Raw genomic sequence first — 25,605 nt, 5'->3', positions numbered from 1 at the left:
TTGTCCTGAAAAAAACGATAAATTCTGACTAAAATTGATGAAAGTTGTATTCTTTTCCATGTAGTCTTGCCAGTGAAATACTTTTTAAAAGCTCCATTGTTAACTGTAAATAATGATGGATTATGGTCTGTTTTTGTCAACTTTCACCCTTAATATAGAAACTGGTCAGTGGTTAAAAATGTATTATATGTCATTCAGAAGAAAATGTAATTTTATTGAAATATTTCACACAGTATTAATGGCCACACGTCTTTTATGGCAGTTTACAGGATGTGTTCACGGTTAACTTCAAGATCTATTATGTGTGGCCTATTAGCAGATAGAGAATCACCATTCATCGGATAAACAGAAGTTGTAAAACGGCTGTAAAATCACTCTGGTGGAAGATGCCCTCATCAACAGACTGGACGTCTGACACATCATCTGCAGTGGCAACACCTTCAATCTGCAAAATCTCCCAAATTCTTGTTTTCAATCAAGAGACTGATCACTTGTAGGCTCGACCTACACGTCTTTAGAAGAACCACACGGTCTGCACAGATTTCACCGCAGCGCTGTGGCCTGAGTGTTTGATGCCTGCCTGGACAAGCGTCAGGGAACACTTTGCCCTCTTACACAATCTTATAACGGAGGCCTTGTTACAGGTTTCAGGGAGCTGCCTACAGGATCTCACTGATAGAGTTTACTGTGCTGGGTGCAGACACTTTTTAAAATATGTCGTAGAATAAAGAGATTTTTTAGCTTTGAGTTGTTGTTTTTTTAATCCTTTTATGTGCTGCCTAAGACCACAGGACAGTGGCTGCACATTGAAGCCTGCTGATCTACTTGAAGTCGTTGGTCTTGCTGGATCTGAGGTCTGAGAATGCCCAAGTTATGCTTTAACTTCCCCAATGAATGCGTTCGAAAGCTGATGAAATACTGATGTGTCAATAATGGTGTTGTACAAGCAAGAAGGTTGAATATTTTCTTGATGTGCCCAGACTGGTTTATGCTGGGTGCTACTTTTGAACTTTCATTTTATGTCACTTCCTTTGATAGTTTTTCAATCAAACAAACATAACAGATCAGGCATTCAGTGTTGCTGATTTAAAGGAGCAGTTTGACATTTTAAGAAAGATGTTCATTCTTATCTTATTTGTGTACTCTGTTTGAAAAAATAATAATTATATAATATGTTTGTCATTTTTTCTGTCATATGTGTCTTTTACATTTACATTTCTGAATACAACGTCACAGTAATCCAATGAAGCAACAATAACAGTAATAAGAGTTTATAAGCAACATCATCGGTGCTCACTGTGAGATTAAAAATAACTCCTAATATTGATCCCAATTTAGTAGGAAAAGGGTGGTCAGCCACTGTGTATCAAACAGAATACTCTGTGTCCTAAAGGTCATCTATGAAATGGGAACACAATTGGTCCTAAGGCAGTTCACCCTGCAGACCATATTTGGGCACGTAGACCTGGACATTCTGATATAATCAAACCTCCAGTATTAAACCAACCAATTTAAGGCCGATCAAGTCTTTTTTTAATTAGTGGGATCCCCAGAATTGAAAGCGAAACTAATTTCTTAGAAAAATAAGACTGATGGTGATTCATTACACACAAGTTTCATTTCTGCTCCGTTTTAAAGTCAGAGGGAATTTCTTCAGTAATCTTTAGCCAGACGAGGACGTGTCGAAATTGGGCTGGAATTAATTTTGCAGAGCTTGTGGCTTTTTTTCCAGAGCAATTGTACAATAGCATTTCTGAAAATGACCGAGATGCTATGAAAGAGCTCGAGTCTGTTGCGTTGATGCCAGTACAGAGTTATTATTCAGGGTGCGTGTTGCTTCGCGTGATTCACAGGATGGGTGGACCGGCAGACTCACAAACTGCTGCACGGGACAAAACCTGGCTCTGTGCTCCACTGGGGTGTCCTTGACATGAAAAGCGCGCAAAGACAGCGAAGATGACAAGACATTAATGACGCGTCACGCTGTGGTGGAGGGCATGTGGAGGAGTTGGGGGGCAGAATTGGTTATCTGATGCAATCGTGGTGTAACCCCACTAGTGTTATTCTTCAGCACTGTTGCCATATAACGCACCTCCACTGGGTGGACCTACATGTGAGAGTGAATGATGAGTCCAAGACTAACAAGTGTAGAATGCCCGTAAAATCTTCAGCCTGCCCCTACTGTCTTCAACACCCCCCCAGTGTCAACTCTCCACAATTTTAACTTTACACTGCACAATTTAATAAATGTATTTGTTCACTGTAAATTAAGTTTCTCCTGATTGAACCTGTGTCTACCTGTATAAGTGTGTCAATTATCTCCCGGTTGAGTCAGTTCTCCTGTTTATTATGTTTTTTGTGATGTATGTTATTTCAAACTAATTTGCAATCATAAGAAGCGTGGTCTTTGTTGGTGAAATGTTTCTTATATACAAAGAACAATTACTTATCGTAAAACTCCAAAAATATAGTAGAGTAAAATCTTTAGGTGTGTTTTCTAGAAACTGCAGGTCTGATGAGGAAAGTGGGAACAGGTGTGTAGGTGGGAGGGGATGTCATGTGACCAGGACTGGCAAGTTTGTCCCGGGACATCTAGTGGATGGTCCGAGGAGGGCAGGTATGGGAGTGAGAGGAGAGGTCATGGTCTGGGGAGTGAGCAGGGGCTGGAGACAGGGACAGAGAGCCAGGACGGGCAAAACCACCAACCCACTAGAAAGTCTCTGACCTCCCTCTAACTCCTCAGACAGTTTAAGTGGTTTGTCATCTTCTACCTGAAAGTGGAGGATCTGAGGGTTAGGACACTAACTGTACTAAGCTGTCTGTATTGCCAGCTTTGTGAAAGTAATTGTAACACACCCGAATTGGACCTTTTATCATTTCATAAAGAGGTAATTTTTTACCTTCAGGTTACTTTATAAGTAGTAAATCTCTTGTTGTCTCTGCGGTCGGACTGTGGAGGTCCAGCTTGGTGGATAAGTCACACTCTGTCTGTGTACCTTATCAATTACTTTTTACAATCAGTTCAGTAGTTTACTCATTTAATATTATCACCATCCAGATGAAGAAAGTTGCTATACAATAGAGCGAGGAGTCACTTGGTAGCAGTAGTAAGTCATTCCCCTTAGCTCCCCAACCTCCTGCACCCCAACATCTGCTGCCATCACCCCCGGCTCCTGTGCCTCGGTCTCCAGCCACAGCAGCCTGGCATCAGGGTCTTCATCAGAGAACTGGAGCAGAGACCCTGAGCTCCGCAACACCTTCAAACACTGCTTCAGCACCAGATTGGCCTTCCATTTCCCTTCTTTAGACCTCAACAAGGCGTCTGTGGTGCCCTTATCAACTATGAGGTCCACACTGCTACAACCGTAGTGCTTGTGGAGCTGTGTGCAGTCCAGCTCTACGAACTCCAGCCGAGAGGAAAGATTGTGAGGTTGAATGGCTTTGGTTTGGACTTGTTCCTGCATTAGTCGCACAGCTATGGGGGAAATGTCTGCACAAGTGACCCGGACCGGGAGAGGAGAGTGTCTGTAAATACAGGGCCCTAAAGCAGAAGTGCCACAGCCCATATCCAGGACTTGGAGCAAACCGTCTGGGTGGGGCTTGGTCTGCAAGAGGGGCATAATGAAGTCCCGGACAGCATCGAAGCCAAAGAACCACTCAAAGTGTTTGAAGGCGTTTGTCCTGCTGCTGCTCTCAGTGTAGAAGCGGTCCCAGGTTGCTTTCTTATCCATGTTTTCAATCAGTTCAGCTACACAGAAACACAGATGGGATTAGTTAGTGAGTGAACATTAGCAGTAAAACACAGATACAACTTGCCTTAATGCCTCCATCCTTCTGTCACATTTGGAGGGACTTTATGCTCAAGTAAATTTTAAATCTATCAATTTAATGTGTCAAATATCTTTTCTTTTAATATATGATTTAAGACCTTTTCTTGGGTCCTTAGAAGCCACTAAGCTCGGCATGAAGACAACCTACCAAGCTGACAAACTCAAATGATTCACATTGCTCATTAAAATAAAAAAGCAACATGCACTCAACGGTCCTGCATTATAAACTTTATAATGGTCAGTTCATCTTTAGACTGTTAAATAGATGCGTCGATGTATCCAGGCTGTGTTATATTAGACTGCATTAGCTTGGTGTCGCTAACAAGCTAGCAACTGAGTGTGACGTTGTTGCACAACAAAGTGCTACTTTATGGTCAGCTTCTGTAGCTAACATATCGGCGACAATTAGCTAAGACATCAGTGCACATACCGGCAACTCACTTGAAGTAAAACGAGAACTTCCTACATCAGTATTCGACTAATGCTAGTCATATATGACCTACATATAACATTAGAGCTAGCTTAACCCACTGGAGCTCCTGCAGAGCTCCGCCATGTGTTACTTGTTACAGTACCGACACAGAAGCATGCAGTCAATGCAGCCATCGAGCATTACAGGTGATACGTTTAGGTGTGAGCCCACCTGTCATAGAGGAGTACTGACGCCGTGCTGCACACGCTGCAGCTATTCTCACACCCGACAAAGTCAGCGACTTTGTAAACGGAGACATTTTCCCTCAGCGACTTTGGTTCGTCTTCACTGTTGTCCAACGAAAGAGCTCTCACTCTGCCCACATTTCTTGGCACCAGCAGCGAGTATTGGCGCCCACGAAAACGGCAACGAGACAGCGCCTGCTGTCATAGTAGACGACCATCTTTGAAGAGGTTTACGCAGGGACAGCTATGACGCGTCCTGCGCATGTGTGAATCCAGGTGTAAACAAAGTGTACGCACAGCAACTGTTCTCCTGTCGTAATTTCAGTAAACAATGCACACTGTTGCTGAATAATCCATGCACTGAAACCGTGCATCTGATTGAATAGATGCGCAATGTGAACAAGTAACCAATGCAGTTTTATAGGTGGGATTCGTGCCTGGCACAGCCACACTATCAAAATATACAATTGTAATGAACTATTTATTTCATTATGCTTAACAAAGTCATTGTTTTATCCGTTTAACTCGCCAACAGCAATTCTATTTTTCCACTGCTGTTCAAAGTATTGATATGATAATGTATCGTATCATTTGTTACACTTCAATCTGACTCCATAGAAAAAAGACAAGGACTAAGATGTAAATCCCTTTAATAAAACTCAATGAAACGCAGTGTAACAAAGGAAAAGAATCCAACATAAAGCAAGTAGATAACATTTACAACCACAAAAAAAAAATCAAAAAAACCTGTACAACTCTAAATGCCTGGAGTCACTTCTATTTTTTTCCAAAGTTTTTTTAATTAACCATTTTGTGATGACTGAGGATAGACTTGGGAGTTTGGGGCGAGAGGGGTAAGGGAGGCATGTAATGTGATTTTATCTTTTGTTTTTTTCAAATACATGAGCGTAGTGTTATACACAGATGTATGCTGCTTCATCAACGTGGCTGCTGAATTATTTATTTTTTTAACCCACTGCTGTACCGTACAGCAGGAGGAGAATGAGGTGGGCTGTGGTTAGGAGTGTTATTTGTACAAGATGTCGTAATGGCCAGGTCTATAGAGGAGGAAGATGCGTGGGTCGCCGCCTTCAGGGAAAACGTGGTGATTGACTGTTCCTCCCTCTCCTCTATCCATGTACTCCACCAGGATGGATACGTTTAGGGCCTGGGCTAAGGCGATGATGTGAATGTGATCACTTTCTTTAGACATGGGCTCTACCTCCTTGAAAAAGAAAAACATCAAGTGTCAGTATGTATTCAAAGAGCTTCAATGGTTAGATACTGAACATTGCAATCATCTATTCTACATTGTTAGCCGACTGTACTCTTTTTATGCAACGCAAAGCTTCATATGCTGTGTAACATATTGATCCATTATTTTAATATGTGCGTGCGTGCACGCCCCTAAAACCAAGTGTAACAGTGACACTTTCCAAGGTGGTGACCATCTTTTCTATTAACGCTTTAACACAAACTGGCTAAATAAGACACTGGTTATGAGACCCAGATATGTTTCTCGGGAACTAGAAGTAAACCTACCTGCTGACAGAACTCCTTGACAGAGCGTCCTCCCTCTATGAAGTGCTGAAAGAAACCATACTCTCGCTGCAGGTAGCCTGAGGTGAGCAGCCGCAGGTACACGACCACATAGTCCGACACGTTTTGGTCGTTGAAGGAGTTCAGCAGCTCCTGCAGGCTCGGCTGTTTCTCACACAGCTCGATCAGGTCCATGAACTTGGAGGAAAGACATTAGTTACATCATTTAGATTGATACGTACGTGTCCATCTTGCCAAATTACTGACCATTCAGAGTTGGCAGGGCATCGAGCAAATTACAGTTAACAGCGTCACAAACCTAATTCAACAAGAGACAAGATATACTGTGCGTACTTTGAGTAGGACTGTGCGATAATTCAATGTGATCATTTATCGCCTTTCAATAGAATTGTAGTGTGTTGAAGTCATATCGAGACACACAACTTGTCATCTAAACTGATAATAACAAGCACATATAAACTCAAATTGATCAGGATATCGACATTGACAGTGTAGTTAAATCAACCTATTGTCTTTTTTGTGAAAATTGACATTCTATTTGCTCCTTCAGAATTTAAGGGAAAAAGTCTGCATTGAAGTTTGTCCGTTTGCAATAAACAATGAATGTCATTTCACTTGTCCAAGAAACTTACAGTGTTGTGAAAGTCTTCAATGGTAAACTCAGTGAAGCCCTCGTTAACCAGGTCCAGTTTACTTTTAGTCGCAACTGCTTTGAACCTGTAGAGATAAATACAATAATCCTGAGCATATTGCAGCCACCATAGTGTTGGTTAGATTTTAAGTATCACGGAGAACAGTGAAGACAGGACAAACCAACAAAGACTAGTGCACACACACATTATTTCAACCATAACAGACAACAACACAACACCTAGTTGTTAAGTGGCCGCATACATAACTGGTACGGTGACTGATTTGTATAAAACTAAAACGCACGCACGCACGCACGCACGCACGCACGCACGCACGCACGCACGCACACACACACACACACACACACACACACACACACACACACACACACACACACACACACACACACACACACACACACACACACACACACACACACACACACACACACACACTTTGGAGTCACTTAGAAATTCCCTTGTTTTTGAAAGAAAAGCACGTTTTGGCCATTAAAATAACATCAAATTGATCCGAAATATTGTGTAGACATTGTTAATGTTGTAAATGACTACTGTAGTTGTAAACAGCTGATTTTTATATTACATTTATATTAAATATCTACATAGGCGTACAGAGTCTTCCAATAGAAAGCTGTGTTTGCTAACGCAAGTTGATCATTTCATCAGAAAACCCTTAAAACGGTTGTGCTGATTAAAGCAGCACTACATCTGGCCTTCTTTGGACTAGTTAAGTATTTGGAGCATCAGCAGATGTGGGTTCCATTACAGTACAATGACCGAAAGCACAGCTCCAAACTATGTGAGAACTATTTAGCCAAGAAGCAGCCAGCTAGTATTCTGTCTGTCATGGAGCGGCACAGTCACCGGATCTCAGCCCCATTGAGTTGTTGTGGGAGCAGCTTGACCGTATGGTACGCAAGAAGTGCCCATCGAGCCAATCCGACGTGTGGAAGGTGCTTCAGGAAGCATGGGGAGAAATATCTTCAGATTACCTTAACAAATTGACAGCTAGAATGCCACAGGTCTGCAAGGCTGTAATTGCTGCAAATGGAGGATTCTTTGATGAAAGCAAAGTTTGAAAGTATTATTTCAATTAAAAATCATTATTTCTAACTTTGTCAATGACATTTCTTCTTATTTAAACTCATTTCATGTATGTTTTCAGGGAAAACAACGACATTTCTAAGTGACCCCAAACTTTGGAACGGCAGTGTGTATATGTGTGTATATATATATACAGACTTTAATGTACCAAAATGACATAAGTGTGAGAGGCCAATAGCTACTATAGCACAAACTGGGACACTCACTTCTGAAGTTCTTTGCTGTCGTCTAGCAGCGACTCGAGGTGTGCGAAGCCAAAGGCTCTGTAGAAACAGTTCCCATCTGGTCGTGTCTTGCGAATGTACGAGTATTGTTTGTGTAGGTCCTGCAGCAAAACCAGAAAAGAATGATACAAAATCAAATGCAAAAAGAGTATTAGGGTATGTAAGTATACTGTTTTGTTGCTCTGGATAAAAAGACACCCTGGACTGTGGAGGAAATGCACCCTGATGTGGGCGCAGTAACCTCAGACCAGGTGGTGCGGATTGACTGACCTTGATCTTGAGCTGATATACTGAGTCCTCCTCAGCGTACTCCCTCTGCAGCACCGCCAAGTCCTGTCTGTCCGACACTAAGGGGCTACTGTTGGCTATCTAGATACCAACACAAAAAATAAATAATTGGGGCGTGCACAGTAAGAAACGTCCCTCATGGGTGCGTCTGTCCTGAGCAGGCTCTTCTTGTTGTCTGAACAAAGGTTACAATATAGACCCAAAAAAAAGCTATGCATTTATACATTTCATTTTTGTATGTATCATGTTCGTATCATAAAATATCTTGTTTTATTAATGGGTCACAGCTGTGCAGAATAGTATAGTTTTCTGAACAGGTCACGGTCAATGTCATTAGATACTGGGCAGGTTTAAAAAGCAGTAATCAGAATTATTATTATTATAATTAGCATTTTCTATGGAGTTCAGCTGTATCTACTCATTTCCGAATGTTTAACGTAGAAAAAAACTGAAAAATAACTTGAATCTGGGAATGTTTTTATTCCGCTCCTCAATAAAAAGATATATCTCACCTCCTGCTGAATTCTGTCCTGTTGAGCAATTATGGCCTCATCATATGCGAGGCAGTTCCCTCCTGAAAGACAAAGAATAATTAGGCGTCAGGTTAATGCCCGTGTTTATGAAGCATATCAGAATGGAAAATTTGGTCAGGTTTAAATGTCAGTGGAACCATCACTATAGTGTTGGAATGAAATAAGATCAGTGCTGCAGATTTATAATACAGCCAATACAATTGCAAAAATCTGAAAAGTACACTATTGACTACGGACATGCACCCATGTAACCTAAACAATGCAGCTGGATTACCTACGGCATCATCAATGCACCCGCAACACCTGTTGCAAAGGTGATTTATTTTTTTATTGTTTAAATCAAAAACAAGCCTCAATTTAGCACTGATCAGAAGTATCTTGAATCATTTTGTTCAGTTCATGCACAAATAAATCGGTCAGTGTGGTTCCAGGTGGTGGAACAACCTGCAGACATGTTGCAGCTCCCAAAGAAAGGGCTTCACCGGTGGCAGAGAGGGTTAGAGCCTTCGGTGACACTTTATTAAGTTGTGTAAAATCCTGTATATTAATGTGTTTCTGTTTATTTATCTTTTATTGTCTTGACATTAAAAAGAGACATACCAGTTGCCCCTGTCTGTGAAACCAACATTACACTCACGTAAATAACAAAAACCATCAGATGGGTCACGTTATGTATTAAAAACCTAACATAATGAAGACAATAATAAAGCATCCACGAAGACGACTACATGTTCTCTTCCCGTTTTCATCACGTGTCGTTACCACACACAACCACACACGGATTCAGCCATATTCAGCCGTTAACACGAAAACAACTTAATCCACAACACCAGCTAGCGTCAATCAGTCAGTTCAGCTAGCTCGACCTGTGCGTAAACAAAACACATTCTCGTCACGACGAATGTGGTCGTGTTCGCAACCAAAGAGGGGGAGTCCTACAGTTAATATTAAACGTATAGTTTTAACATTTCCTTAGGTAAAAAACTCTGGGACTGTCACGTACGGTTGCCCTGTCAGTAACTAAACAAGCGTTTTCTCTTTGTGTAGCAATGGTAGCTAGCTGACGTTAGCCAACAAGCCCTGGCCTCTGTCTCCCCCTCGTCGCTGCATGTCAACCGCCTTCACTGCGGAGAAGGCAGCGGCTGAAACGCCGGGCACACACTCGTGGGGACGTGGGCTTCGCTTGCGAGAGAAATGAGCGCGCTGTTAGTCGGATAGTTTATGTTGGAACTGTTTCTCTCACCCTCCACCTCTCCCTGTGATGATTCCTGCTGCTGCTCCTCCGCCATCTTAGCTATCGCGATCTGTTTCCTCCTTCTGCATGACCTCATTCATTACACACTTCCGGGCGAGTCTTATTTGTGTGTTTTTGTTTTTGTTTGTTTTGTTTTTAACAGTGGTAAATCCTTTCATGTCAAGGCCCTATAAACACAATGGGGTTTGAACACAACTATTAAAACAGTCTTAAAAAAAACCTTATAATTGAACATCCAACTTTACCTGACTTTAATAAGAGGTGCCTGGACTGAGGGCCAGAGCTGGATTACCAGCAACTTAAAGTGGGCAACTGCCCCAAGGCTCCCAGACCCCTAGGGGTCACACTGTGTTTGCTTTGTTGTAAATTGGTTTGTGGTAATTGAATTAAGTGTAAATTTGTTTGGTCAGGGTTTATTTGGTAAAACTAAAATTATAACAGCCATGTGGTGTCATACATTATTACTAGTTATGTTCTTGTCTTGTATGGTCCTGTGTCAAAATCTAGTTTAAATACCTTTTTAGTTTGTAGTTGATGTTATGCGTAGATGGTGTTTTTTCTTGAATTAATTTGTACCACAAACTCACCTTAAACTGCACACATAGACTACGCACCTAGAGTTTGAGGAACGGTCAGTCAGGCCCCGGCTCATTTGGTCCTTTAGAATGGCCCTGCCCAGGGCACATTAACCCCTGCAAAAGTTCAACACGAGTCCCAACAAACAATTTGCAGGTAAGCCAGAATAAATGTCAGTGTACTTTCCCCTATTTAAAAAAGAAAATAGATTTAGTTAGCATCAAAGTTTTACAAAAAACATGTACATTTATTTCCAACCCATCAATACAAGCAGATACCCATACGTAGCCCTTAAAATAAATGAAAATCCAGACAGGAAGATCCTTTTTGCAGAATCACAGTGGAATGCAGAGTCTTTCATAGTTCTGTCGTTTTGCATCAGGCTCATTCAGGTCCCTGCACTTTCCAGCAGTAAACATCAGGGGGCACTGTCTACAGCAAATACAACCCACATTCACACAAAACACCACTTGCAATGGTTCATATTTGTGTTGTATCTGCAGAAGATAACATAAAGTATAATACATGTGTGGAGAACAAAATAATACTTCATATTTGCCAAAAAAGCAAAAGTGATTTTTTTCATATTTTCCCTGTGGCACTTTGCTTCCCATATCGGGGCTGTAACAGAACCCAACACTGATGTATACAAAACGTATCCACTATTATTCATCTACCGATAAATAATACATGTTTGGTTTTGCCACAATACTAAAAATCTGTACCGGTTTATGTCAAATTCTCCTTGGAAAAGGCATCTTCTTGTCTTGGCAGAAGAAATGTTGCAACGTACAGATACAGTCGGCTACGTCCACATTTATGGCAGCCTTCCTCTGTCTCTATGGTCTGGTGTTAAAGTCCAGATGTATTCACAAAAGTAGCACGCAATCGGTAGAAAAAAACAAAGTACAATTAAAATGACCATTGCAAACATGTTGCAGCTTTTTCAGCTTTCATCCAAGTTCTATGTGTGTGCCTACATGGAGGTACACAACATATACACACACCTATATTTATTTTTTTACATGTTAAAAATACCATCCTCGCATAGCAGCCGGAACAGGGGACATTAATTATTCGTCTGCTATATGTGTATGCTGTACTATTTACTGTATTGATGATTTGAAAAAAATATATAAAAGTATCTTTTGAAAGAAAACATTTGCATATTTGTAGATATGCAAATGCAGATTTACAGATCACCAAATCACTCCATGTATAGGACACATGTTGGTGTTTTATCTGTATGAAGCCTTTAGCTGATCCAAAATGTCTCCGTGCTTAAAGTCAAAGGCAAAAGTACAAAAAGACAATGTGGAGGTATGCTTGTTGCAGGTGTGGCAGGACAGGAACAACCCCATGGTTTGGAACAGATCCCAAACTGTGTTGTGCAAGGGAACCTAACTCAGGTACAGTTACTGATACACTGAATTCCACTACAGCATGAATCCTCCCTCCTTACAGAGGTGTTGCAATGCACGTTGCTGATGTACCAATTTTCCCACAGACTCCACCACTTCTCCTGAATTTGTCGATTTCCTACTGTACATTTCGACACATTCGAACATACTGTACATTCCCCCCCCCCCCACACAAAAAGTATGTCAGCTGCATTCACCTGTTCGTTACAGAGCAACAGATTGCGAAAGACGAGCAAGGAATATTGTCTGCGATTAAACGCTGTAGTAGCTGCACTGGAAATATTGCGACATTGTCTTTGTTTGTGCCAGTAATTCCGAGCAATACACAGCACAGTGTTGATCGCAGAACATCCAGCAGACATTTGACATCCAGAAGTGTCCGGGAGATGCTTCAGAGTAGACCTTTTCTTTTTAAGATTGTATTCTATTGCACCATGTTCCCACACAATAAAAAAGATGCAGCATTGCAGTCAAGATGCAGATTGTTCGTACCTGACCACACAATGGTTTTCTTGACTGAAACCAAACATTGCCTGTGTATCTGCATTTGAACCACCTCCAAGACCAGAGCTGGCCAGTGTTGCAGTTTCACGTGTTATTTTCCAGCTGCCTGCTAAACTATCTGGGCCTTGTGGATCAGGGAGGCATGAGGACTGCCCACGGTGGAGCTCGGCCGGGGTTTGGGTCTGAGTGTGCCATTAGTCTGCTGGTAGCGTGTACTGTGGGCCTCGGACACCTGGGAGCTGTTGGTCTCGCTGTCCTGGTCATCAGGATGCTCCTGACTGGCGGGACCCCCTAAACCTTCATCTACTTCATCCTCGTCGTCTGTTACCGGTGGGTAGTTGCAGCTCAGAGGAGGCTGCTGGTGTATCTTGGCGACGCTTCCTGGCTGTGAACCCCCATCTGTTGGGATAATGGCGCTGCCGTTCAGCTGTCTTACAATCTCAGTAGACTGGACCCTTGGGAAGGCTGATGGCGTGAGGGGAGGGTGGAAACGAGTTTCCTGCAAAAACCCGGAGCAGACACACTTTATAATTGCAACATCATTATCGGTAAGTGTGAAGAGGTTGATAATGCATTCCACAATTTGGTGCAATCAGGCGTTGACACTTAATACGCATGCACAAAGACACACTTACTAAAGAAATAGCGCTGTTTCTCACGTATGACTCCACTCTGAGTCGGTTCTCCTCGTCTCTGTCCAGGGGCCTGTCTCGTCCCCTCCGCGAGTTGTTGTGCAGGACTGGCCTGCCCAGGTAGTCAAACGCTCCCCGTCCACCTGAGAGCGTAGATCGGCTGTCACGGCAGTTAGCCTGCTCCTGTCAGCACGGGAAACACTGATCAGTATTCCCTCATTCACCGATTAGATGCACAGATTGTATTGTCTTCTGCACCCTTATTTTAAACTGAAGTGACTTGAAGCAGTATTAACAGGTCAACTCGTACTGAGATAATTTACTTCTAATGTTAATTAATCAATTAAAGCAACAGTTCAACATTTTGGGATATGCGTTTTCTTGGCTAGAGTTAGATGAGAAAATGTGTACCACTCTTGTATCTGTGTGCTGAAAATAAAGCTACAGTTAGTCTGGAAACATGTGGAGACCGCTAGCCTAGCTCATGGTGGTAGCAACTCTACGAGCCCTTTAAGACATATTGTCTCTAGCTCAAGATCAAAAGGGCTCCCCATGTAAAACGACATTTACTATACTACATTAGAATTCAGAGCAAGATTATATAACACTTTCAGATTTCTGAGTAATGTCCTAATAACTTCCAAGATGCCTCTTATAAAGAACTACGTAGTTGGGAATTACCAGAGGGAAAATAAATGTGTATACTTCCAGTCAAGTGCTTCTAAGTCTTTGGTATCTCACGTAAGGACGACGTTAGTGCACAGCACGTCAGCTCAACGTGCAAAAATGTCGATTTTGTCTACAAACAAGTATGTCAACATATATGAAAAATTTAGCTCACGATAATAAACGGAGAAAATAACCTTCTACAGAACACCATGGTTCACGTCAGTAGTATGACGACACTATAGACGAAATTAAAACAATATGTAAATTAGCTTTTTAGAATTTGTCCGTCTGGCATCTGGACAGTGAAGCATCAGTCACCCAGCCCTGGCCCAGCATGCAGAGCTAGATATTTAGACTGACCCCGAGGGAAGACAGGCTGGTCCTTAAGGTTCCCTCCACCCTCAGAGGGATGTTTTCCTCTGTCTGCAATGAAAAGAAGCAGACGGCTGGATTAGGTGTGGCACTGAAAAACAACAACTTCCAAACCAACTCACTTGGAAGCAGTGACAGATGACAGACAAGATGTTATCATTTGACTGCCACAGTATTATGTATTCATCACAGCACAGATTCTAAATAAGGATCCTGGAATAAACCATTGTGTGAAACTTATGGGACCGGCAGCCTGATTCAGGTCGTGCAGACTCACAGCAGAAAACAGGAGACCATGCTGCAGTAGGACAGTATGCTCAGTGTGAAAAGACTAACTCAGTATAGTACCGTTCCTCTGGCGTCTGTGCTGACAGAGTTCACTCTCCTGAAAGACGCTTGCCTGGAGAGAGTGCTTATTTCCTCACTGTGAGAAACGAGAGACAGAGATCAAAGATGTTTCACTGTGTACGTTTTGATGTAGTTCATACTGCATATTTAAATGTCTTTATTTCGTGTTCATGCCTATTTTTTGCTTTTATTTTGCACATCCAGCACACACAGTCATTAATCAAATGAATTTCACACTTTGTGTTCCTCTAATTCAACTTAACACGCTCTACTGTTGTTACTGTCAGATGTGATATGCTAAATAACCCTGATTTGCTCCATTCTTAGTTGTTATTATTCGCACAATCTTCCCTGCGGAGATCATTAAGGTTTCATCTCGTCTGATCTCATCTTGATTTAAAAATAAATGAAATCAACATACTTTCTCACAGTGAGCTCCCTCTCCAGCCTTTTGTTCTTGCGCTTGTGATGACAAATGAGGGCGATGACGATGATGAGCATCAAGATCAGCAGCCCCCCGGCTATGCCCCCCACGACGATTATCAGCATGTTTTCAAACGTGATCTGCTTCTGGGTAGTTTCTGTCAAACGGAGAGTCGGTGGGGAATTTGGCAGGATTAGATGGATGTACACATTTATTCTCAGAGTAAAGTGAGTATGTGATGTTGACATTGCTGTCGTTTACCTCCCACACCAATCTCCACCTCGGCCTTCCCTACTCCCACGTCATTCTTCGCCACACACTGGTAGGTGCCTCCATCTGACAAGCTTAGGGGTCGCCCAAAAGCTAGTGTTCCATTAGGGTGGGGGATGACACCCTCCGGCAACTCTCCCCCCACTCTGCATACAGAAACAAGACAAAGATTAACCCCTGTGCCTCACTTGGGACAATTTTGGCTTTTACATTTTTGTCTGTGTTAACACATATGGCATACATTTTGGCAAGATTGTGAGTTTTTCAAATTTTGGAAGTTCACCCTTCAGCTCCTATAATATAACACAGACACTCACAAAATATCCCCACTAAAACCAAATAAAAACGTCCGTCACAGAATAAGACCAAGCCTTCTATTATACCAGACTTCTAATCTCGAGCTCTGGCTTTACAAGATGCACTATTTTCCACCAGATTGAGGCATTTTCTCATGTTTGCACTATGGGGCAAATACATGCTGTTTTCCTGGTTTCCTTCACACACACAAGAAAAAAAACTACTTAAGCACTTTTAAGAAGAGGACATTTTTATCCTCTTAGGTAACAAGTGGGAATCATTGACATATCCCAGCCAGACGAGTGGGGTACTGAATACTGAAAAGCCTCCCCCACTCCCCCCTCTCAAAAAATGGGAAACGCTTAATTCCACAAAAACAAAAAAATACATAACCCCCGTCTTTTTCTGAACTCTCGGCACAGAGTCCCGTATGAAGCTGCCATTTCTGTAGGTGGTGCAGTTTCCTTTGTTCAGCCATGTTGCTCATGCTGACCACACCACCATTTCTGCTTTTTGTTCTTTTATGATTCGTTTCTGTTGCACGTGATACATTAGTGAGAGAGGGTAACTCTGCATTTACATAAAAAAATGTTTAGTTTTCCAATCTTTTTACAGTAATATCTTAACAATGGCCCTTAGTTGTTTGAAGCCACTGTACAATTCCTGGCAGAGTGAGTCAGGCAAGATGTGTAGGAAACGTCGATGAGCAACAGTCCAGGGTGTTGCCTCAGTGTTGTTGTTTTGAGGGCATGACTTGAGCTTAATCCCAGCCTATTAACATGATCAACCTGCATTGCCCCAGAAACACTGGCTGTATTCCCACTTTTATAAGATGCACTGAAACAAACCTAAGTTTCTATTCACCAACTTCTACCACCAGCAGAGAAGAGGAACTGTCGGTTTCACATGAAACAGCTCCCTGATAACATCTCACTCAAATCTACACATTGTGCTTCCTCTTTCTTCTCTCTCCGCCCCTCGGCCCACCCCAACCATTCTGTAATCCTGCTCCCACTAGTTCACCTCTGCTCATCCCTTTCGCTTTTTCGTCTCATCCCCCTGTAGCTCCCTCCTTCGTGCGAAACTGTCTCATCTGTCTGCTCTCGGGACAAGCTGCAACAGGACACTGTGACACCAGCTATTACTTCACCCGCCGCCTTTTATTGACAAAGCCAACTGGTTCGCCCACTGCAGCAGCCGCTGCACATTTGTATCTGTGTGTGTGTTCATGTGAAGGACCTGCACGAGTAAGGAGAGTTTGCTCATAACTCTCTTTCTCACAAAAACTCATTTTACCAAGGTGTGTTCCTGTGACTAACAGCAAGTAGTATGTACATCATCACCTGGCAAAATCAAATCAGAAGAAACCGTACCAAGCTCTTTACATTTACATTTAAAAGCGCCCCATCTGTGTGTAAGGAATTCTTCCCTTGGGGCCTAACTGTCACTTCTCATGATTCTATGGGAGACTTCCAGTCACTTTTTGTGGCTCAAATCTTTTTTTTTCTCGCCAAACTCTCCGCCACACCCTGAGAATATCTTAATGCACCAAAAGGAAACGGCTAACAAATGACACAAGGTGACTCAAGCAGAAGAAGTCAGGCATCTGAGTCAAACCCTCGTCTGGGTTTAAAGCAATATGCTGCATTTTTACATGACACACGCGACATCTGAGACTGTCAGTTTCCATTTGAAGCATGCCGAATCAGGACGTGACAATGCCAGGACTTGTTTGATTAAGTCACGTGGAAAGGGTGGAGAACCATCTCCACTACACTGTAAAGTTATTTTAACCTAAAGTGTAGTCTGTAAATGACGAGGATACAATAACAAGTAATTGATTCTGAATATGTTGTTTAAGGTTTCCTCAAACCTTTTGGGGCGAAGGACCCCTTAAAGAGGACAACATTTTCCACGGACTCCCGCTTAACCATAGCACAGGTTAAGCATATGCTTATAACCACTTGTACTCTCGGAACTATTTGTATTCTAAATATTTTCAACTTAAATACTTTATAGTGATAAACAGAAACACATTTCAAGTTGAATCAAGTCAAGATAAGATTAGATAATTCGTTATTAGTCCCACAGTGGGGAAATCCGCATTGTTATATACCTTTAAACGGAGGTTGATCTTATTCAAATCGCATTTGGACTCAGCATTTATAGCTTACATTGTAAGTAATTGGTCTTAAAAGCTTTCAGAAAATGAACAGTCCTTATATATTCTATATATATATTCTGATATTTCAACCTAGACCAAAGCTTGCTTTCATTAAGTGCAACCAAATCAAAAATATTAAACTTATTGCTGTGTGTCACAGTCTAATCAGAGTTTCTATTGGCCCACAGCTAACATGGGTGGAGCAATGGACACAACATGTTTGTTTTATTGACACAATTGGTCCCCATCTCAGCACTTTGTAATGATACAGCACATTTTTATAGTGAATAACGTGCTTTTTGAGAGAGACACGTCGTCTAGTCTGGAGCACACAGTTACATTTAAGAAGAGCAGGACTGGAGAAATAATAGAAACACCACAGTCACCTGGGGGCGTTTTTACTTCGTCTGGCATTGACTTTGGCCCACGGGGATGACCTGAGTGACTGAACATCCCATTTGTACCCTTGAATGGTGGAATTGCAGCAAAATAATTGGTCTAATTACTGGGTTAAGTTACGAGAAAAGTAACAGTGACCAGACACATCAGAGTTAGTCACACAAGTACCAGACAGACGGAGAAGGAGGCGGGTCCTACTGTACCTGATCCAGGTGAAACTCTGTGGTTCGGGGTTTCCTCCACTCACACACCTCAGGGCAGCATTCTCCAAACCCACGGACCAGTCTCCGTTGTAGCCAGACACCTCTGCGTGCGGGGGATCTGGGAGGAAGAGAAATAATGTATCAGCATGTTTAGCTGAGGCACGGGAGGGTAAAACAAAAAAACTAAAGACCAGGGCCGAATGTATAGCTGAGCCTGAACGGTCAAGCTTCTGATGAATGTAATCAAGTATACAGCAACAAAGCCGAGGTTCATAGTCATAGGGCCCTGACAATATCCTGTGAGCACATAATGGCCATGTATTAGGGTTTTAAGACTTTTTGCGGAAAGGGAATTTAAAATGGTGAAGAAATGCAAATGAATATAAGAATATAAAGAGTGATTATGAAGTCTCTTCCTGCTTTGAAGTGAAGTTGACAGTAAAAAGAAAAGAAAAGAAAACAGGAAGTAAAGCTGAAAGTGCAACCAATGTTGAAACAGTTGCTTGATCTTTGCATGTTTTGAATGTTTGACCAATTCAAACCTTGTTGTTTTATAATGCAGCACTTGCTCTGTATAATTCTGACGAATACTCACAGTGCACCACCAAGTTGTTTCTGAGCCTGCGGGGGCCCGTCATAGTCGGATGCCACACCAGACAGTCCAGCTTCTTTCCGTTCATGCTCCTCAGGGGGTGCAGGGAGTAGTGCGAGGACACCGCCCCGTTGTCGGAGGAACGATCGACGGACTGGCCGTTCAGGTCGGTGTCCCAGGAGAGGCGGGGAGGCGGGCGGGCTACAGAGCGACAGGAAGCGGCTGGTTGGTAGGGCTGTCCCTCCACCAGAATCACAGGGTCCAGGGAGGAGATAGGAACGGCTGGAGGGTGGGGGGGATGTTACAATGTTTGGTCAGAATGAAGACAATGATGATAAATCAACACAATTAGCAGTTGGTGTTGAATGCACACTTAGAATGAAGTGTACAAATATTTTCTCAATCAGTGTCTAAGAGTCATTATTCTACACAAACACAGTCTTCTTCAGAATCATAAAGTATTTTAGTGATTTCCCCTGAGGGATCTCTTTATTTGTGTTTTTGTCTGTGCTTTTCTCATTAGTTTGAAGTGGGCGGGGCTCAGTAAGAAATAGGCGATGTCAAGTGTTTCCTGTTTGTAAGTGTTAAATAATAACTTTATAATAATATATATTGTTTTCCTTTAACTGTGCTTGTTACTTCTTTAATCATAAACATGTAATGCTACAGAGAATAAAACATTTCTGGGGCCTTTAAACTACTTTAGAAATAAACTAGTCAGCTAACATAACTTGTTATTTATAAAGAAAAAGATCGAGTCCAGGTTGAAAAACTGAAATGGCATGTTTAGCCATGCAAAGAAAAGAGAGGCTGACGGTTAAAACATGCACTGAAGGATGAGTGGACTGAGAAAGACTAATTCTATTGAGTTCTTAGAATCTTATTATGACTTGCTTAATCAAGCCTTCCAGGACACTTTGACACCCTGGAAATAGATTCGGCAAGTGGACAGCTCCAACTTGTATTTGAGTACCCCTGGTCTAGTCTGAGAAAGATATGTCATGTATAGGTGATTATGTTTATATTATATTATATTATTATCAAGCCTGTAGTAAAACTCATTATGTCTTAGAATATGTGGATCACGTCATATTGGTTTCCCCTTTGACTGAAAAGTCTTTTGCAATTACTATCAGTTTTCCTCCTTGAGCGACATATTGGCACTTCTGCATCTGCAGTGACAGACAGAGCGACTCTTTTTCTATTGTGTGGCCACGAGGAAGGGACTCACTCCACACGGTGAGTGACATCCCTCTGTCAAAGTTGCCGGAGGGGAAGGTGATGATGCGGCAGATGTATTTCCCCTCATCAGAGACCTCTGCGCTCATGATGACCAGAGACGAGTCCACGGTGGGCTCGCTGCTTTTAAAGCGCACGCGTCGAGACCACGTCCCGAACGCTGCAGAGAGGCAGAAAAGATGGAGAGAGAGAGAGAGAGAGAGAGAGAGAGAGAGAGAGTGTGAGAAAGGGAGAGAGTTAAAAGACCACGTGTTGAAGGATTGGATGTGACACAAAAAATTAGGCCCAGCAAGTTCAAAACAGACCTCAGGGTTTCTTTTGTCACTTTCAGTTCCATACACATGCCTGCACTCTTACTGAAGATTACATGTACATTCTGGGTGTTTAGTTCAGGGTCTTATCCGGCATGTATCACACTCACAATGGGTGTAAGCTTCAGTTCCTAAATCGTTTAGATGGTTTTAAACCGCTGCCTTTAAGCGCTACTAGTTTTTTGAGCAGTTGTGAACTGAAACTAACAAATCAACTTGTAATACCACGAGAATATGTGCTCACTGTAATGAGCATAGAAGATCGAGTGCTATATGATAAAGACAGGGGAATTTGTTAAGTGTTAAAATATTCTTTAAGAAGCTTTTTCGAGCATGCAGCAGAGAGAATGCCACAAGAGCCACGGTACCAACTGACCTGTCTGTCCATTAGTAGGGTGTGCAAGGATGATCTGCTCCTTACTGCCATCGGGTTTCTCCTTGTACCAGGTGACCTGCACCACAGTCTCACCAGTTGGCTGGTAGCGACAGGGCAGGACGGTCTCCTCCTCTGCCAGGGAGAGTATGGAATTGTTTGGAGGGAGATCCACAAAGTCTCCGCATATCACTGTAACTAAAAGAAGGGAGGAGTAGGTAAGTAATTACATCGAATGTGAAAGAGATCTGAAATCAGTCATATGAGAGATCCTGAAATTGGCTTGTTTCAGTGTGCAGTCCAGTGACGCTGAACTCAACACCAAATGCCCTCCAGCTCTACTAGATCCCTGTAAGTGACCTTTGACCTACAGTCTGAACCTGTAGTTACTTACAATCACAATAGCTATAGGAAAAATAGCAGGTCAGGAAATAACGCCATTTGCTAATTCAAAAGAGAGTAGCTATACGAGGAAGAACATTACAAAATCATGTGCACCTCCCACTGAAGAATGTGGTCTAGCCTTTATCTTTGCTGACCTAGGCTGCGTAGAGTAAAAAAAAAAAGTCACATTCACTTTGGTCCAAGCTTCTTCTTTGTCGGTGTAGTTAATTAAAGGTTCGCTACGACATTCGGAGCATAATTATAGCAGTAAACTACTATTAGCTCTGTAAAGATATAGTGTAGTAATGTCTACCTGAGCAGGGAATGAAGTTGTTCTCCCTCTGTGTGTGTTGTTATTTGAGTTCCTCTGTGCTTTGATTACTTAGCCGGGCCAGCCGCGAGTGCCTTTTAGTGCACGTGAGCGTGCTTCACTGGCTAACTCGTGGCCGCCGCTCTGCACTGCGCTCATACGGCGTTCACGGCTGATAACATCAATATAGAAGCGTAGCGCTCACCCTCCAGTTTCCAGAACATTGTCGGCTCGGTCAGCACTGTTGCTTTTGTTTGCACTTTTTGTGCTGTTGGCCCCGTTAGCTGCTAGCCACCATCTCAGCCGTCTCCATGTTGAGAGCCGTGTGGAGGCAATAGATGTGCTCGGAATTTAGTATTGAGCACTTTAAAGGATTTACTTTAAAGGAAAAGTTTGAAATGCTGCTTGCTTTCTTCTTGAGTTTTAGAGTCTCATGTCTGTCCGTTAAATATGAAGCTACAGCCAGCAGCGAATTAGCTTAGCATTAAGGGCCTCCTCCCACTCTCGAGACAGGAGAGCAAAAAAAGATTTGTGTTTCTTAATGTTTCAAAGTTTCAGTCCTATGGTTTCATGACATACGGATACACAGTGTTCAAAAAAGTTGAATGTCTACAGATCGAATTTGGTGAAAATATCACAGCATGTATGACAATACATATTCAGACTGAAATCATTTAAATTCAAGCCAAGAGGAGCACAGACGGGGTTTAGAGAGTCCACACAGAGTGGACGGACAGGAGGGAGGAGAGAGACAAGTAGTTGTCTATCAGAAGAAGCACAAGGGAAGATATGTTGCTTAACTCGTTGTTCGAGATAGGCTTTCACAGCAAACTAACTGAGGTTTACCTCAGTGTCTGGACAGAGTGAGCCTTTCAAGGCCTCAGGAAACACACAAGACACAAAACACACACAGTGTGTATTGTGTGTTTCACGATGCAACATTATAAACCACAAACGCTAGCGTGCATCTCTACTTTTCTTTTTTTAGTTTTTGCTGCTCTTCTCCCCCTCTGTTTGATGTAGACTAACTACAATGAGTCAGATTATATCTTTTGCCGTCCTCCAGCAATCTGGTGAAGTGCACACACACTTAATAGGCAGTCACGAGATGCTGATTCCTGCAACCTGCACGGAATGGTTTATAAGGAACTGCAAGAGTTTGTTTGCAACTCTCAGGGGGACATTCGTCTTGGCACGCTGCCAAAATAAAATTCGGTGTCGTGAAAGTTCTGCTTATGCAAATGAGTGGAATGCTTGACACCTAAAGCCTGGACAGGTGATTCATCATCACGGTACTATATCACTGCTCTTGGCATCAGCCTTGTGGTGTTGCTGGTGATTGATTCCCTTTCAGAGGGTGCAATTTTCTGATGACCATGACACTGTTGACACTGAAGGAAAACAGCTTGCAGGTGGATTACTCCCAAACACTAATAATAAATCAATTCACAACATGACAGACCCTCTGTATGCAAGCTGAGATGCAATAGGGCGGGCCTTCTCATCAGTTGCCTCCAAGATGAGCTAATCAATAAAAATGTGCCCCTTGAAATATTTATCTCTGATCACTTGTTTGCCATTACAAGCAATATAGTTATTGTGCAGACAGCAGTTTGAATTAGTTCTCTACTAATCACTTACAGGGTTTGTTTTCACAAGTTTATATTTTCAGTTTCACTATTGTTTGATCAAGATCTAGTTTTGAAAGTATGCAAGTCACTATTGAGTTGCAAATATGCGTGGCAGAGTTGTTCCCTCGTCTCTAAGTTAATGGATTTTTCTGTGAGTCTGTGGTTAACACAAGCTTAAGAGATTTAAAAGTTTTGTTCTGCAACTTAGATAATGTCAGTAAATATCCCGGGAATTTGAAGGTTTTGCGTGTTTTAAAAAAGGCGGCTAACAAGTGGCTAAATAAGACCACGGAGGCTTTAATTTTAATTGTTTGTTTGGAGCTTCTTTTCTGCAATAACCCAAAATCAGATGAAATCCCATGAACTGTTGGTTGAAGGATCCAAGTCAGAAGTCTAAGTATTTGACATATTGAAATCTTTAGCTGAAGATGGCGCTAGATAAAAATTAAAGGCAGCGCTAAAGCAGTTCATCCTGAGGGGGAAATGAATGTTTAAATGTTGCTGAGACACTGAAAACCACACATGTGAACTTCATGGTGATGTAAGAGGAAAAAGTCAGTTAATACAGTTTTGACAACACGAATGTAAAAGATCTCATGTGTGAACAGAACATGTGAGTCAGAGCATTACACTGTCCGTCACACACTGGGTTTTAATGATCCACACGGATTTCCCGTGGAAACATTGTCAGTCTTTCCAAAACAGCCAACGCAACTTGTACCACGTTCACAGGTTTGGGTGCGTGCATGTCTTATACTGAGCAGTTCTTACAGGTGTCGATTCAATATCAGATTTAGGAGAATCTGTTCAGATATGTCAGTGGGTATGTGATTCATGCATTTACCAGCAGACCTGATGAGTGTACTCTGCAGACAGGTGTGTGTTTTTCCATGGCTATGCGTGGTGTGTTTGTCACCCTGAGGTTTAAGCCGTAGAATCTGCCTGCGCTGCATTACTGCAGTAACACTCCACCTATATCTGCCTTCATGTATAAGATTAAAAACGTTTTTTTTCTGTTAACTATCATTCTGTCACTATCACACTGACATTGTGTAAGTATTTGTATTTTGGGCAGATTCGTATCAACCTCAACTCTTTGATAAGTAATAGGCTCATAAAATGATTCACGTGAATGTGATGAAGAACGCCTAATGTTGAATGAAGAATACAAGGTTACAACACAGCTACTAATGTGTGGAATATTGAAGTTCAAAACAGTAGACAGACCTACTGCATTTACAACACACACACAATCTTACTAGAAAGGCCACGAACACAGGTTCCCTGAATCAGACAAGAGGAGAATTGATCAACAGCAACCTGTTTTTCCAGAAATATCAGTTGTGTTTTCTGTAACAGCACTGCTCCAGCTAAGTCTACCATTACGACAAGCGGGTCCAGTGCCCCGAGTGTACAGAACCTGGCTTGTGAATATGCATGAGATGCTGGAGGACTTCCTTAAGCAAGAAAACTAAAGGTTACATCTTAAATACCTATCTTTTCTTGATTCGTAATGTTCTTCTAAACATTACCATTCAGTATGTTGCAATGGTATCATGAACAGGCCTATTATAGGGTGTAGGTGTATTATAGGGATATATGAAACAGCCTACAATGAGGTCACTACATAATTGTTGTTGAGAACTGCTTGCATGCCATGACCCTGAAGGAATATCACATCTGACACCAGACAGGACAAAGACACAGACATGCTGTACACTCTAAAAATAAAAAAAAAGAACACTGTATTTATGCATGATATCACCGCATAGAAAGCCGTCTTACCAAAGATCCAGAGGACACAGAGACACACAGGCAGTCTGGTCGGCAGAGGTGCCATTCTCCTCGGGCAGTCACTGTTAACTGTGCACAAGCTGAGACAATTTCACCACTGAAATGAAGCTCATCAGTCCAGGTAATGGTATCCTAAATGGCAGGCATGCATGAAGCACTGAGGCGGAGTCATGCCTCCATCCTTGATCCCTTCCAAAGTCCCGTCCCGGGTGAGGAATATGTTATAGCTGTAAAAACTCAGTCCTCGTGGAACGTGTAAGTCCTCTCAGTTTGGTTGCGTGTTGTTTTGTCAAGCACACGCCATCATGTTTGCCCTTCAGAAAAAAAGAAGGAGCAGCTTTACCTGTTTGAGATACACCTGTTAGAGTTACACCTCTCTCTCTCTCTCTCTCTCTCTCTCTCTCTCTCTCTCAGACACACACAGACCTACCCACAAACACACGCACACACATGCACTTCTGCGCCAAAAGTCACCGATCCGGTTCGGTGGAGGCAACTTGACAGTTATTTTCTCGTCTTTACATGCTCTGCTCAGAGGAGAGGCAGGTGAAAGGCAGACATTAGAAGTCAGTTAAAACAGCGTGCAAG

At 42.3% G+C, this 25,605-nt stretch overlaps 3 protein-coding genes across 3 annotated transcripts; all 3 read right to left on the bottom strand.

The window, feature by feature from the left end:
- Positions 1 to 3,043: 3,043 nt before the first annotated feature.
- cskmt (citrate synthase lysine methyltransferase) lies at positions 3,044 to 4,699 on the bottom strand. The gene is made up of 2 exons (XM_079185273.1): positions 4,474 to 4,699; positions 3,044 to 3,748 (listed from the first exon to the last, which is right to left on the bottom strand). The coding sequence occupies exons 1-2, from the start codon at positions 4,559 to 4,561 to the stop codon at positions 3,072 to 3,074; spliced, it is 765 nt and encodes a 254-aa protein (XP_079041399.1). The 5' UTR covers positions 4,562 to 4,699; the 3' UTR covers positions 3,044 to 3,071.
- Positions 4,700 to 5,120: 421 nt separating this feature from the next.
- On the bottom strand, positions 5,121 to 10,179 carry LOC306714958 (ubiquitin thioesterase OTUB1-like). Its single transcript, XM_079185154.1, has 7 exons — positions 10,093 to 10,179; positions 8,829 to 8,890; positions 8,299 to 8,397; positions 8,011 to 8,129; positions 6,680 to 6,764; positions 6,030 to 6,224; positions 5,121 to 5,712 (listed from the first exon to the last, which is right to left on the bottom strand). Exons 1-7 carry the CDS (start codon positions 10,136 to 10,138, stop codon positions 5,515 to 5,517), a joined length of 804 nt encoding a protein of 267 aa, XP_079041280.1. The 5' UTR covers positions 10,139 to 10,179; the 3' UTR covers positions 5,121 to 5,514.
- Positions 10,180 to 10,902: 723 nt separating this feature from the next.
- nectin4a (nectin cell adhesion molecule 4a) lies at positions 10,903 to 25,371 on the bottom strand. The gene is made up of 11 exons (XM_079184872.1): positions 25,009 to 25,371; positions 20,902 to 21,096; positions 20,207 to 20,374; positions 18,979 to 19,257; positions 18,384 to 18,501; positions 15,312 to 15,466; positions 15,048 to 15,207; positions 14,627 to 14,702; positions 14,267 to 14,329; positions 13,241 to 13,420; positions 10,903 to 13,104 (listed from the first exon to the last, which is right to left on the bottom strand). Exons 1-11 carry the CDS (start codon positions 25,061 to 25,063, stop codon positions 12,715 to 12,717), a joined length of 1,839 nt encoding a protein of 612 aa, XP_079040998.1. The 5' UTR covers positions 25,064 to 25,371; the 3' UTR covers positions 10,903 to 12,714.
- Between the last annotated feature and the right edge of the window lie 234 nt (positions 25,372 to 25,605).

Source organism: Pholis gunnellus, assembly GCF_910591455.1.
Source record: "Pholis gunnellus genome assembly, chromosome: 23".
Taxonomy (NCBI): Eukaryota; Metazoa; Chordata; class Actinopteri; order Perciformes; family Pholidae; genus Pholis; species Pholis gunnellus.
Note: the sequence above shows the minus strand (reverse complement) of the source record. Positions and strands in the feature narration are given on the sequence as shown.

Coding starts and splice junctions, on each gene's coding strand:
- cskmt (XM_079185273.1), bottom strand. CDS start 4,561: ATGTCTCCGTTTACAAAGTCGCTGACTTTGTCGGGTGTGAGAATAGCT. Junction 3,749..4,473: donor TCAGTACTCCTCTATGACAG/GTGGGCTCACAC, acceptor GTTTCTGTGTAG/CTGAACTGATTGAAAACATG.
- LOC306714958 (XM_079185154.1), bottom strand. CDS start 10,138: ATGGCGGAGGAGCAGCAGCAGGAATCATCACAGGGAGAGGTGGAGG. Junction 8,891..10,092: donor ATCACAGGGAGAGGTGGAGG/GTGAGAGAAACA, acceptor TTTGTCTTTCAG/GAGGGAACTGCCTCGCATAT. Junction 6,765..8,010: donor GACAGCAAAGAACTTCAGAA/GTGAGTGTCCCA, acceptor TTATCTCTACAG/GTTCAAAGCAGTTGCGACTA.
- nectin4a (XM_079184872.1), bottom strand. CDS start 25,063: ATGGCACCTCTGCCGACCAGACTGCCTGTGTGTCTCTGTGTCCTCTGG. Junction 15,208..15,311: donor GGTGGAGATTGGTGTGGGAG/GTAAACGACAGC, acceptor TCCGTTTGACAG/AAACTACCCAGAAGCAGATC. Junction 13,105..13,240: donor GAAACAGCGCTATTTCTTTA/GTAAGTGTGTCT, acceptor GGGTTTTTGCAG/GAAACTCGTTTCCACCCTCC.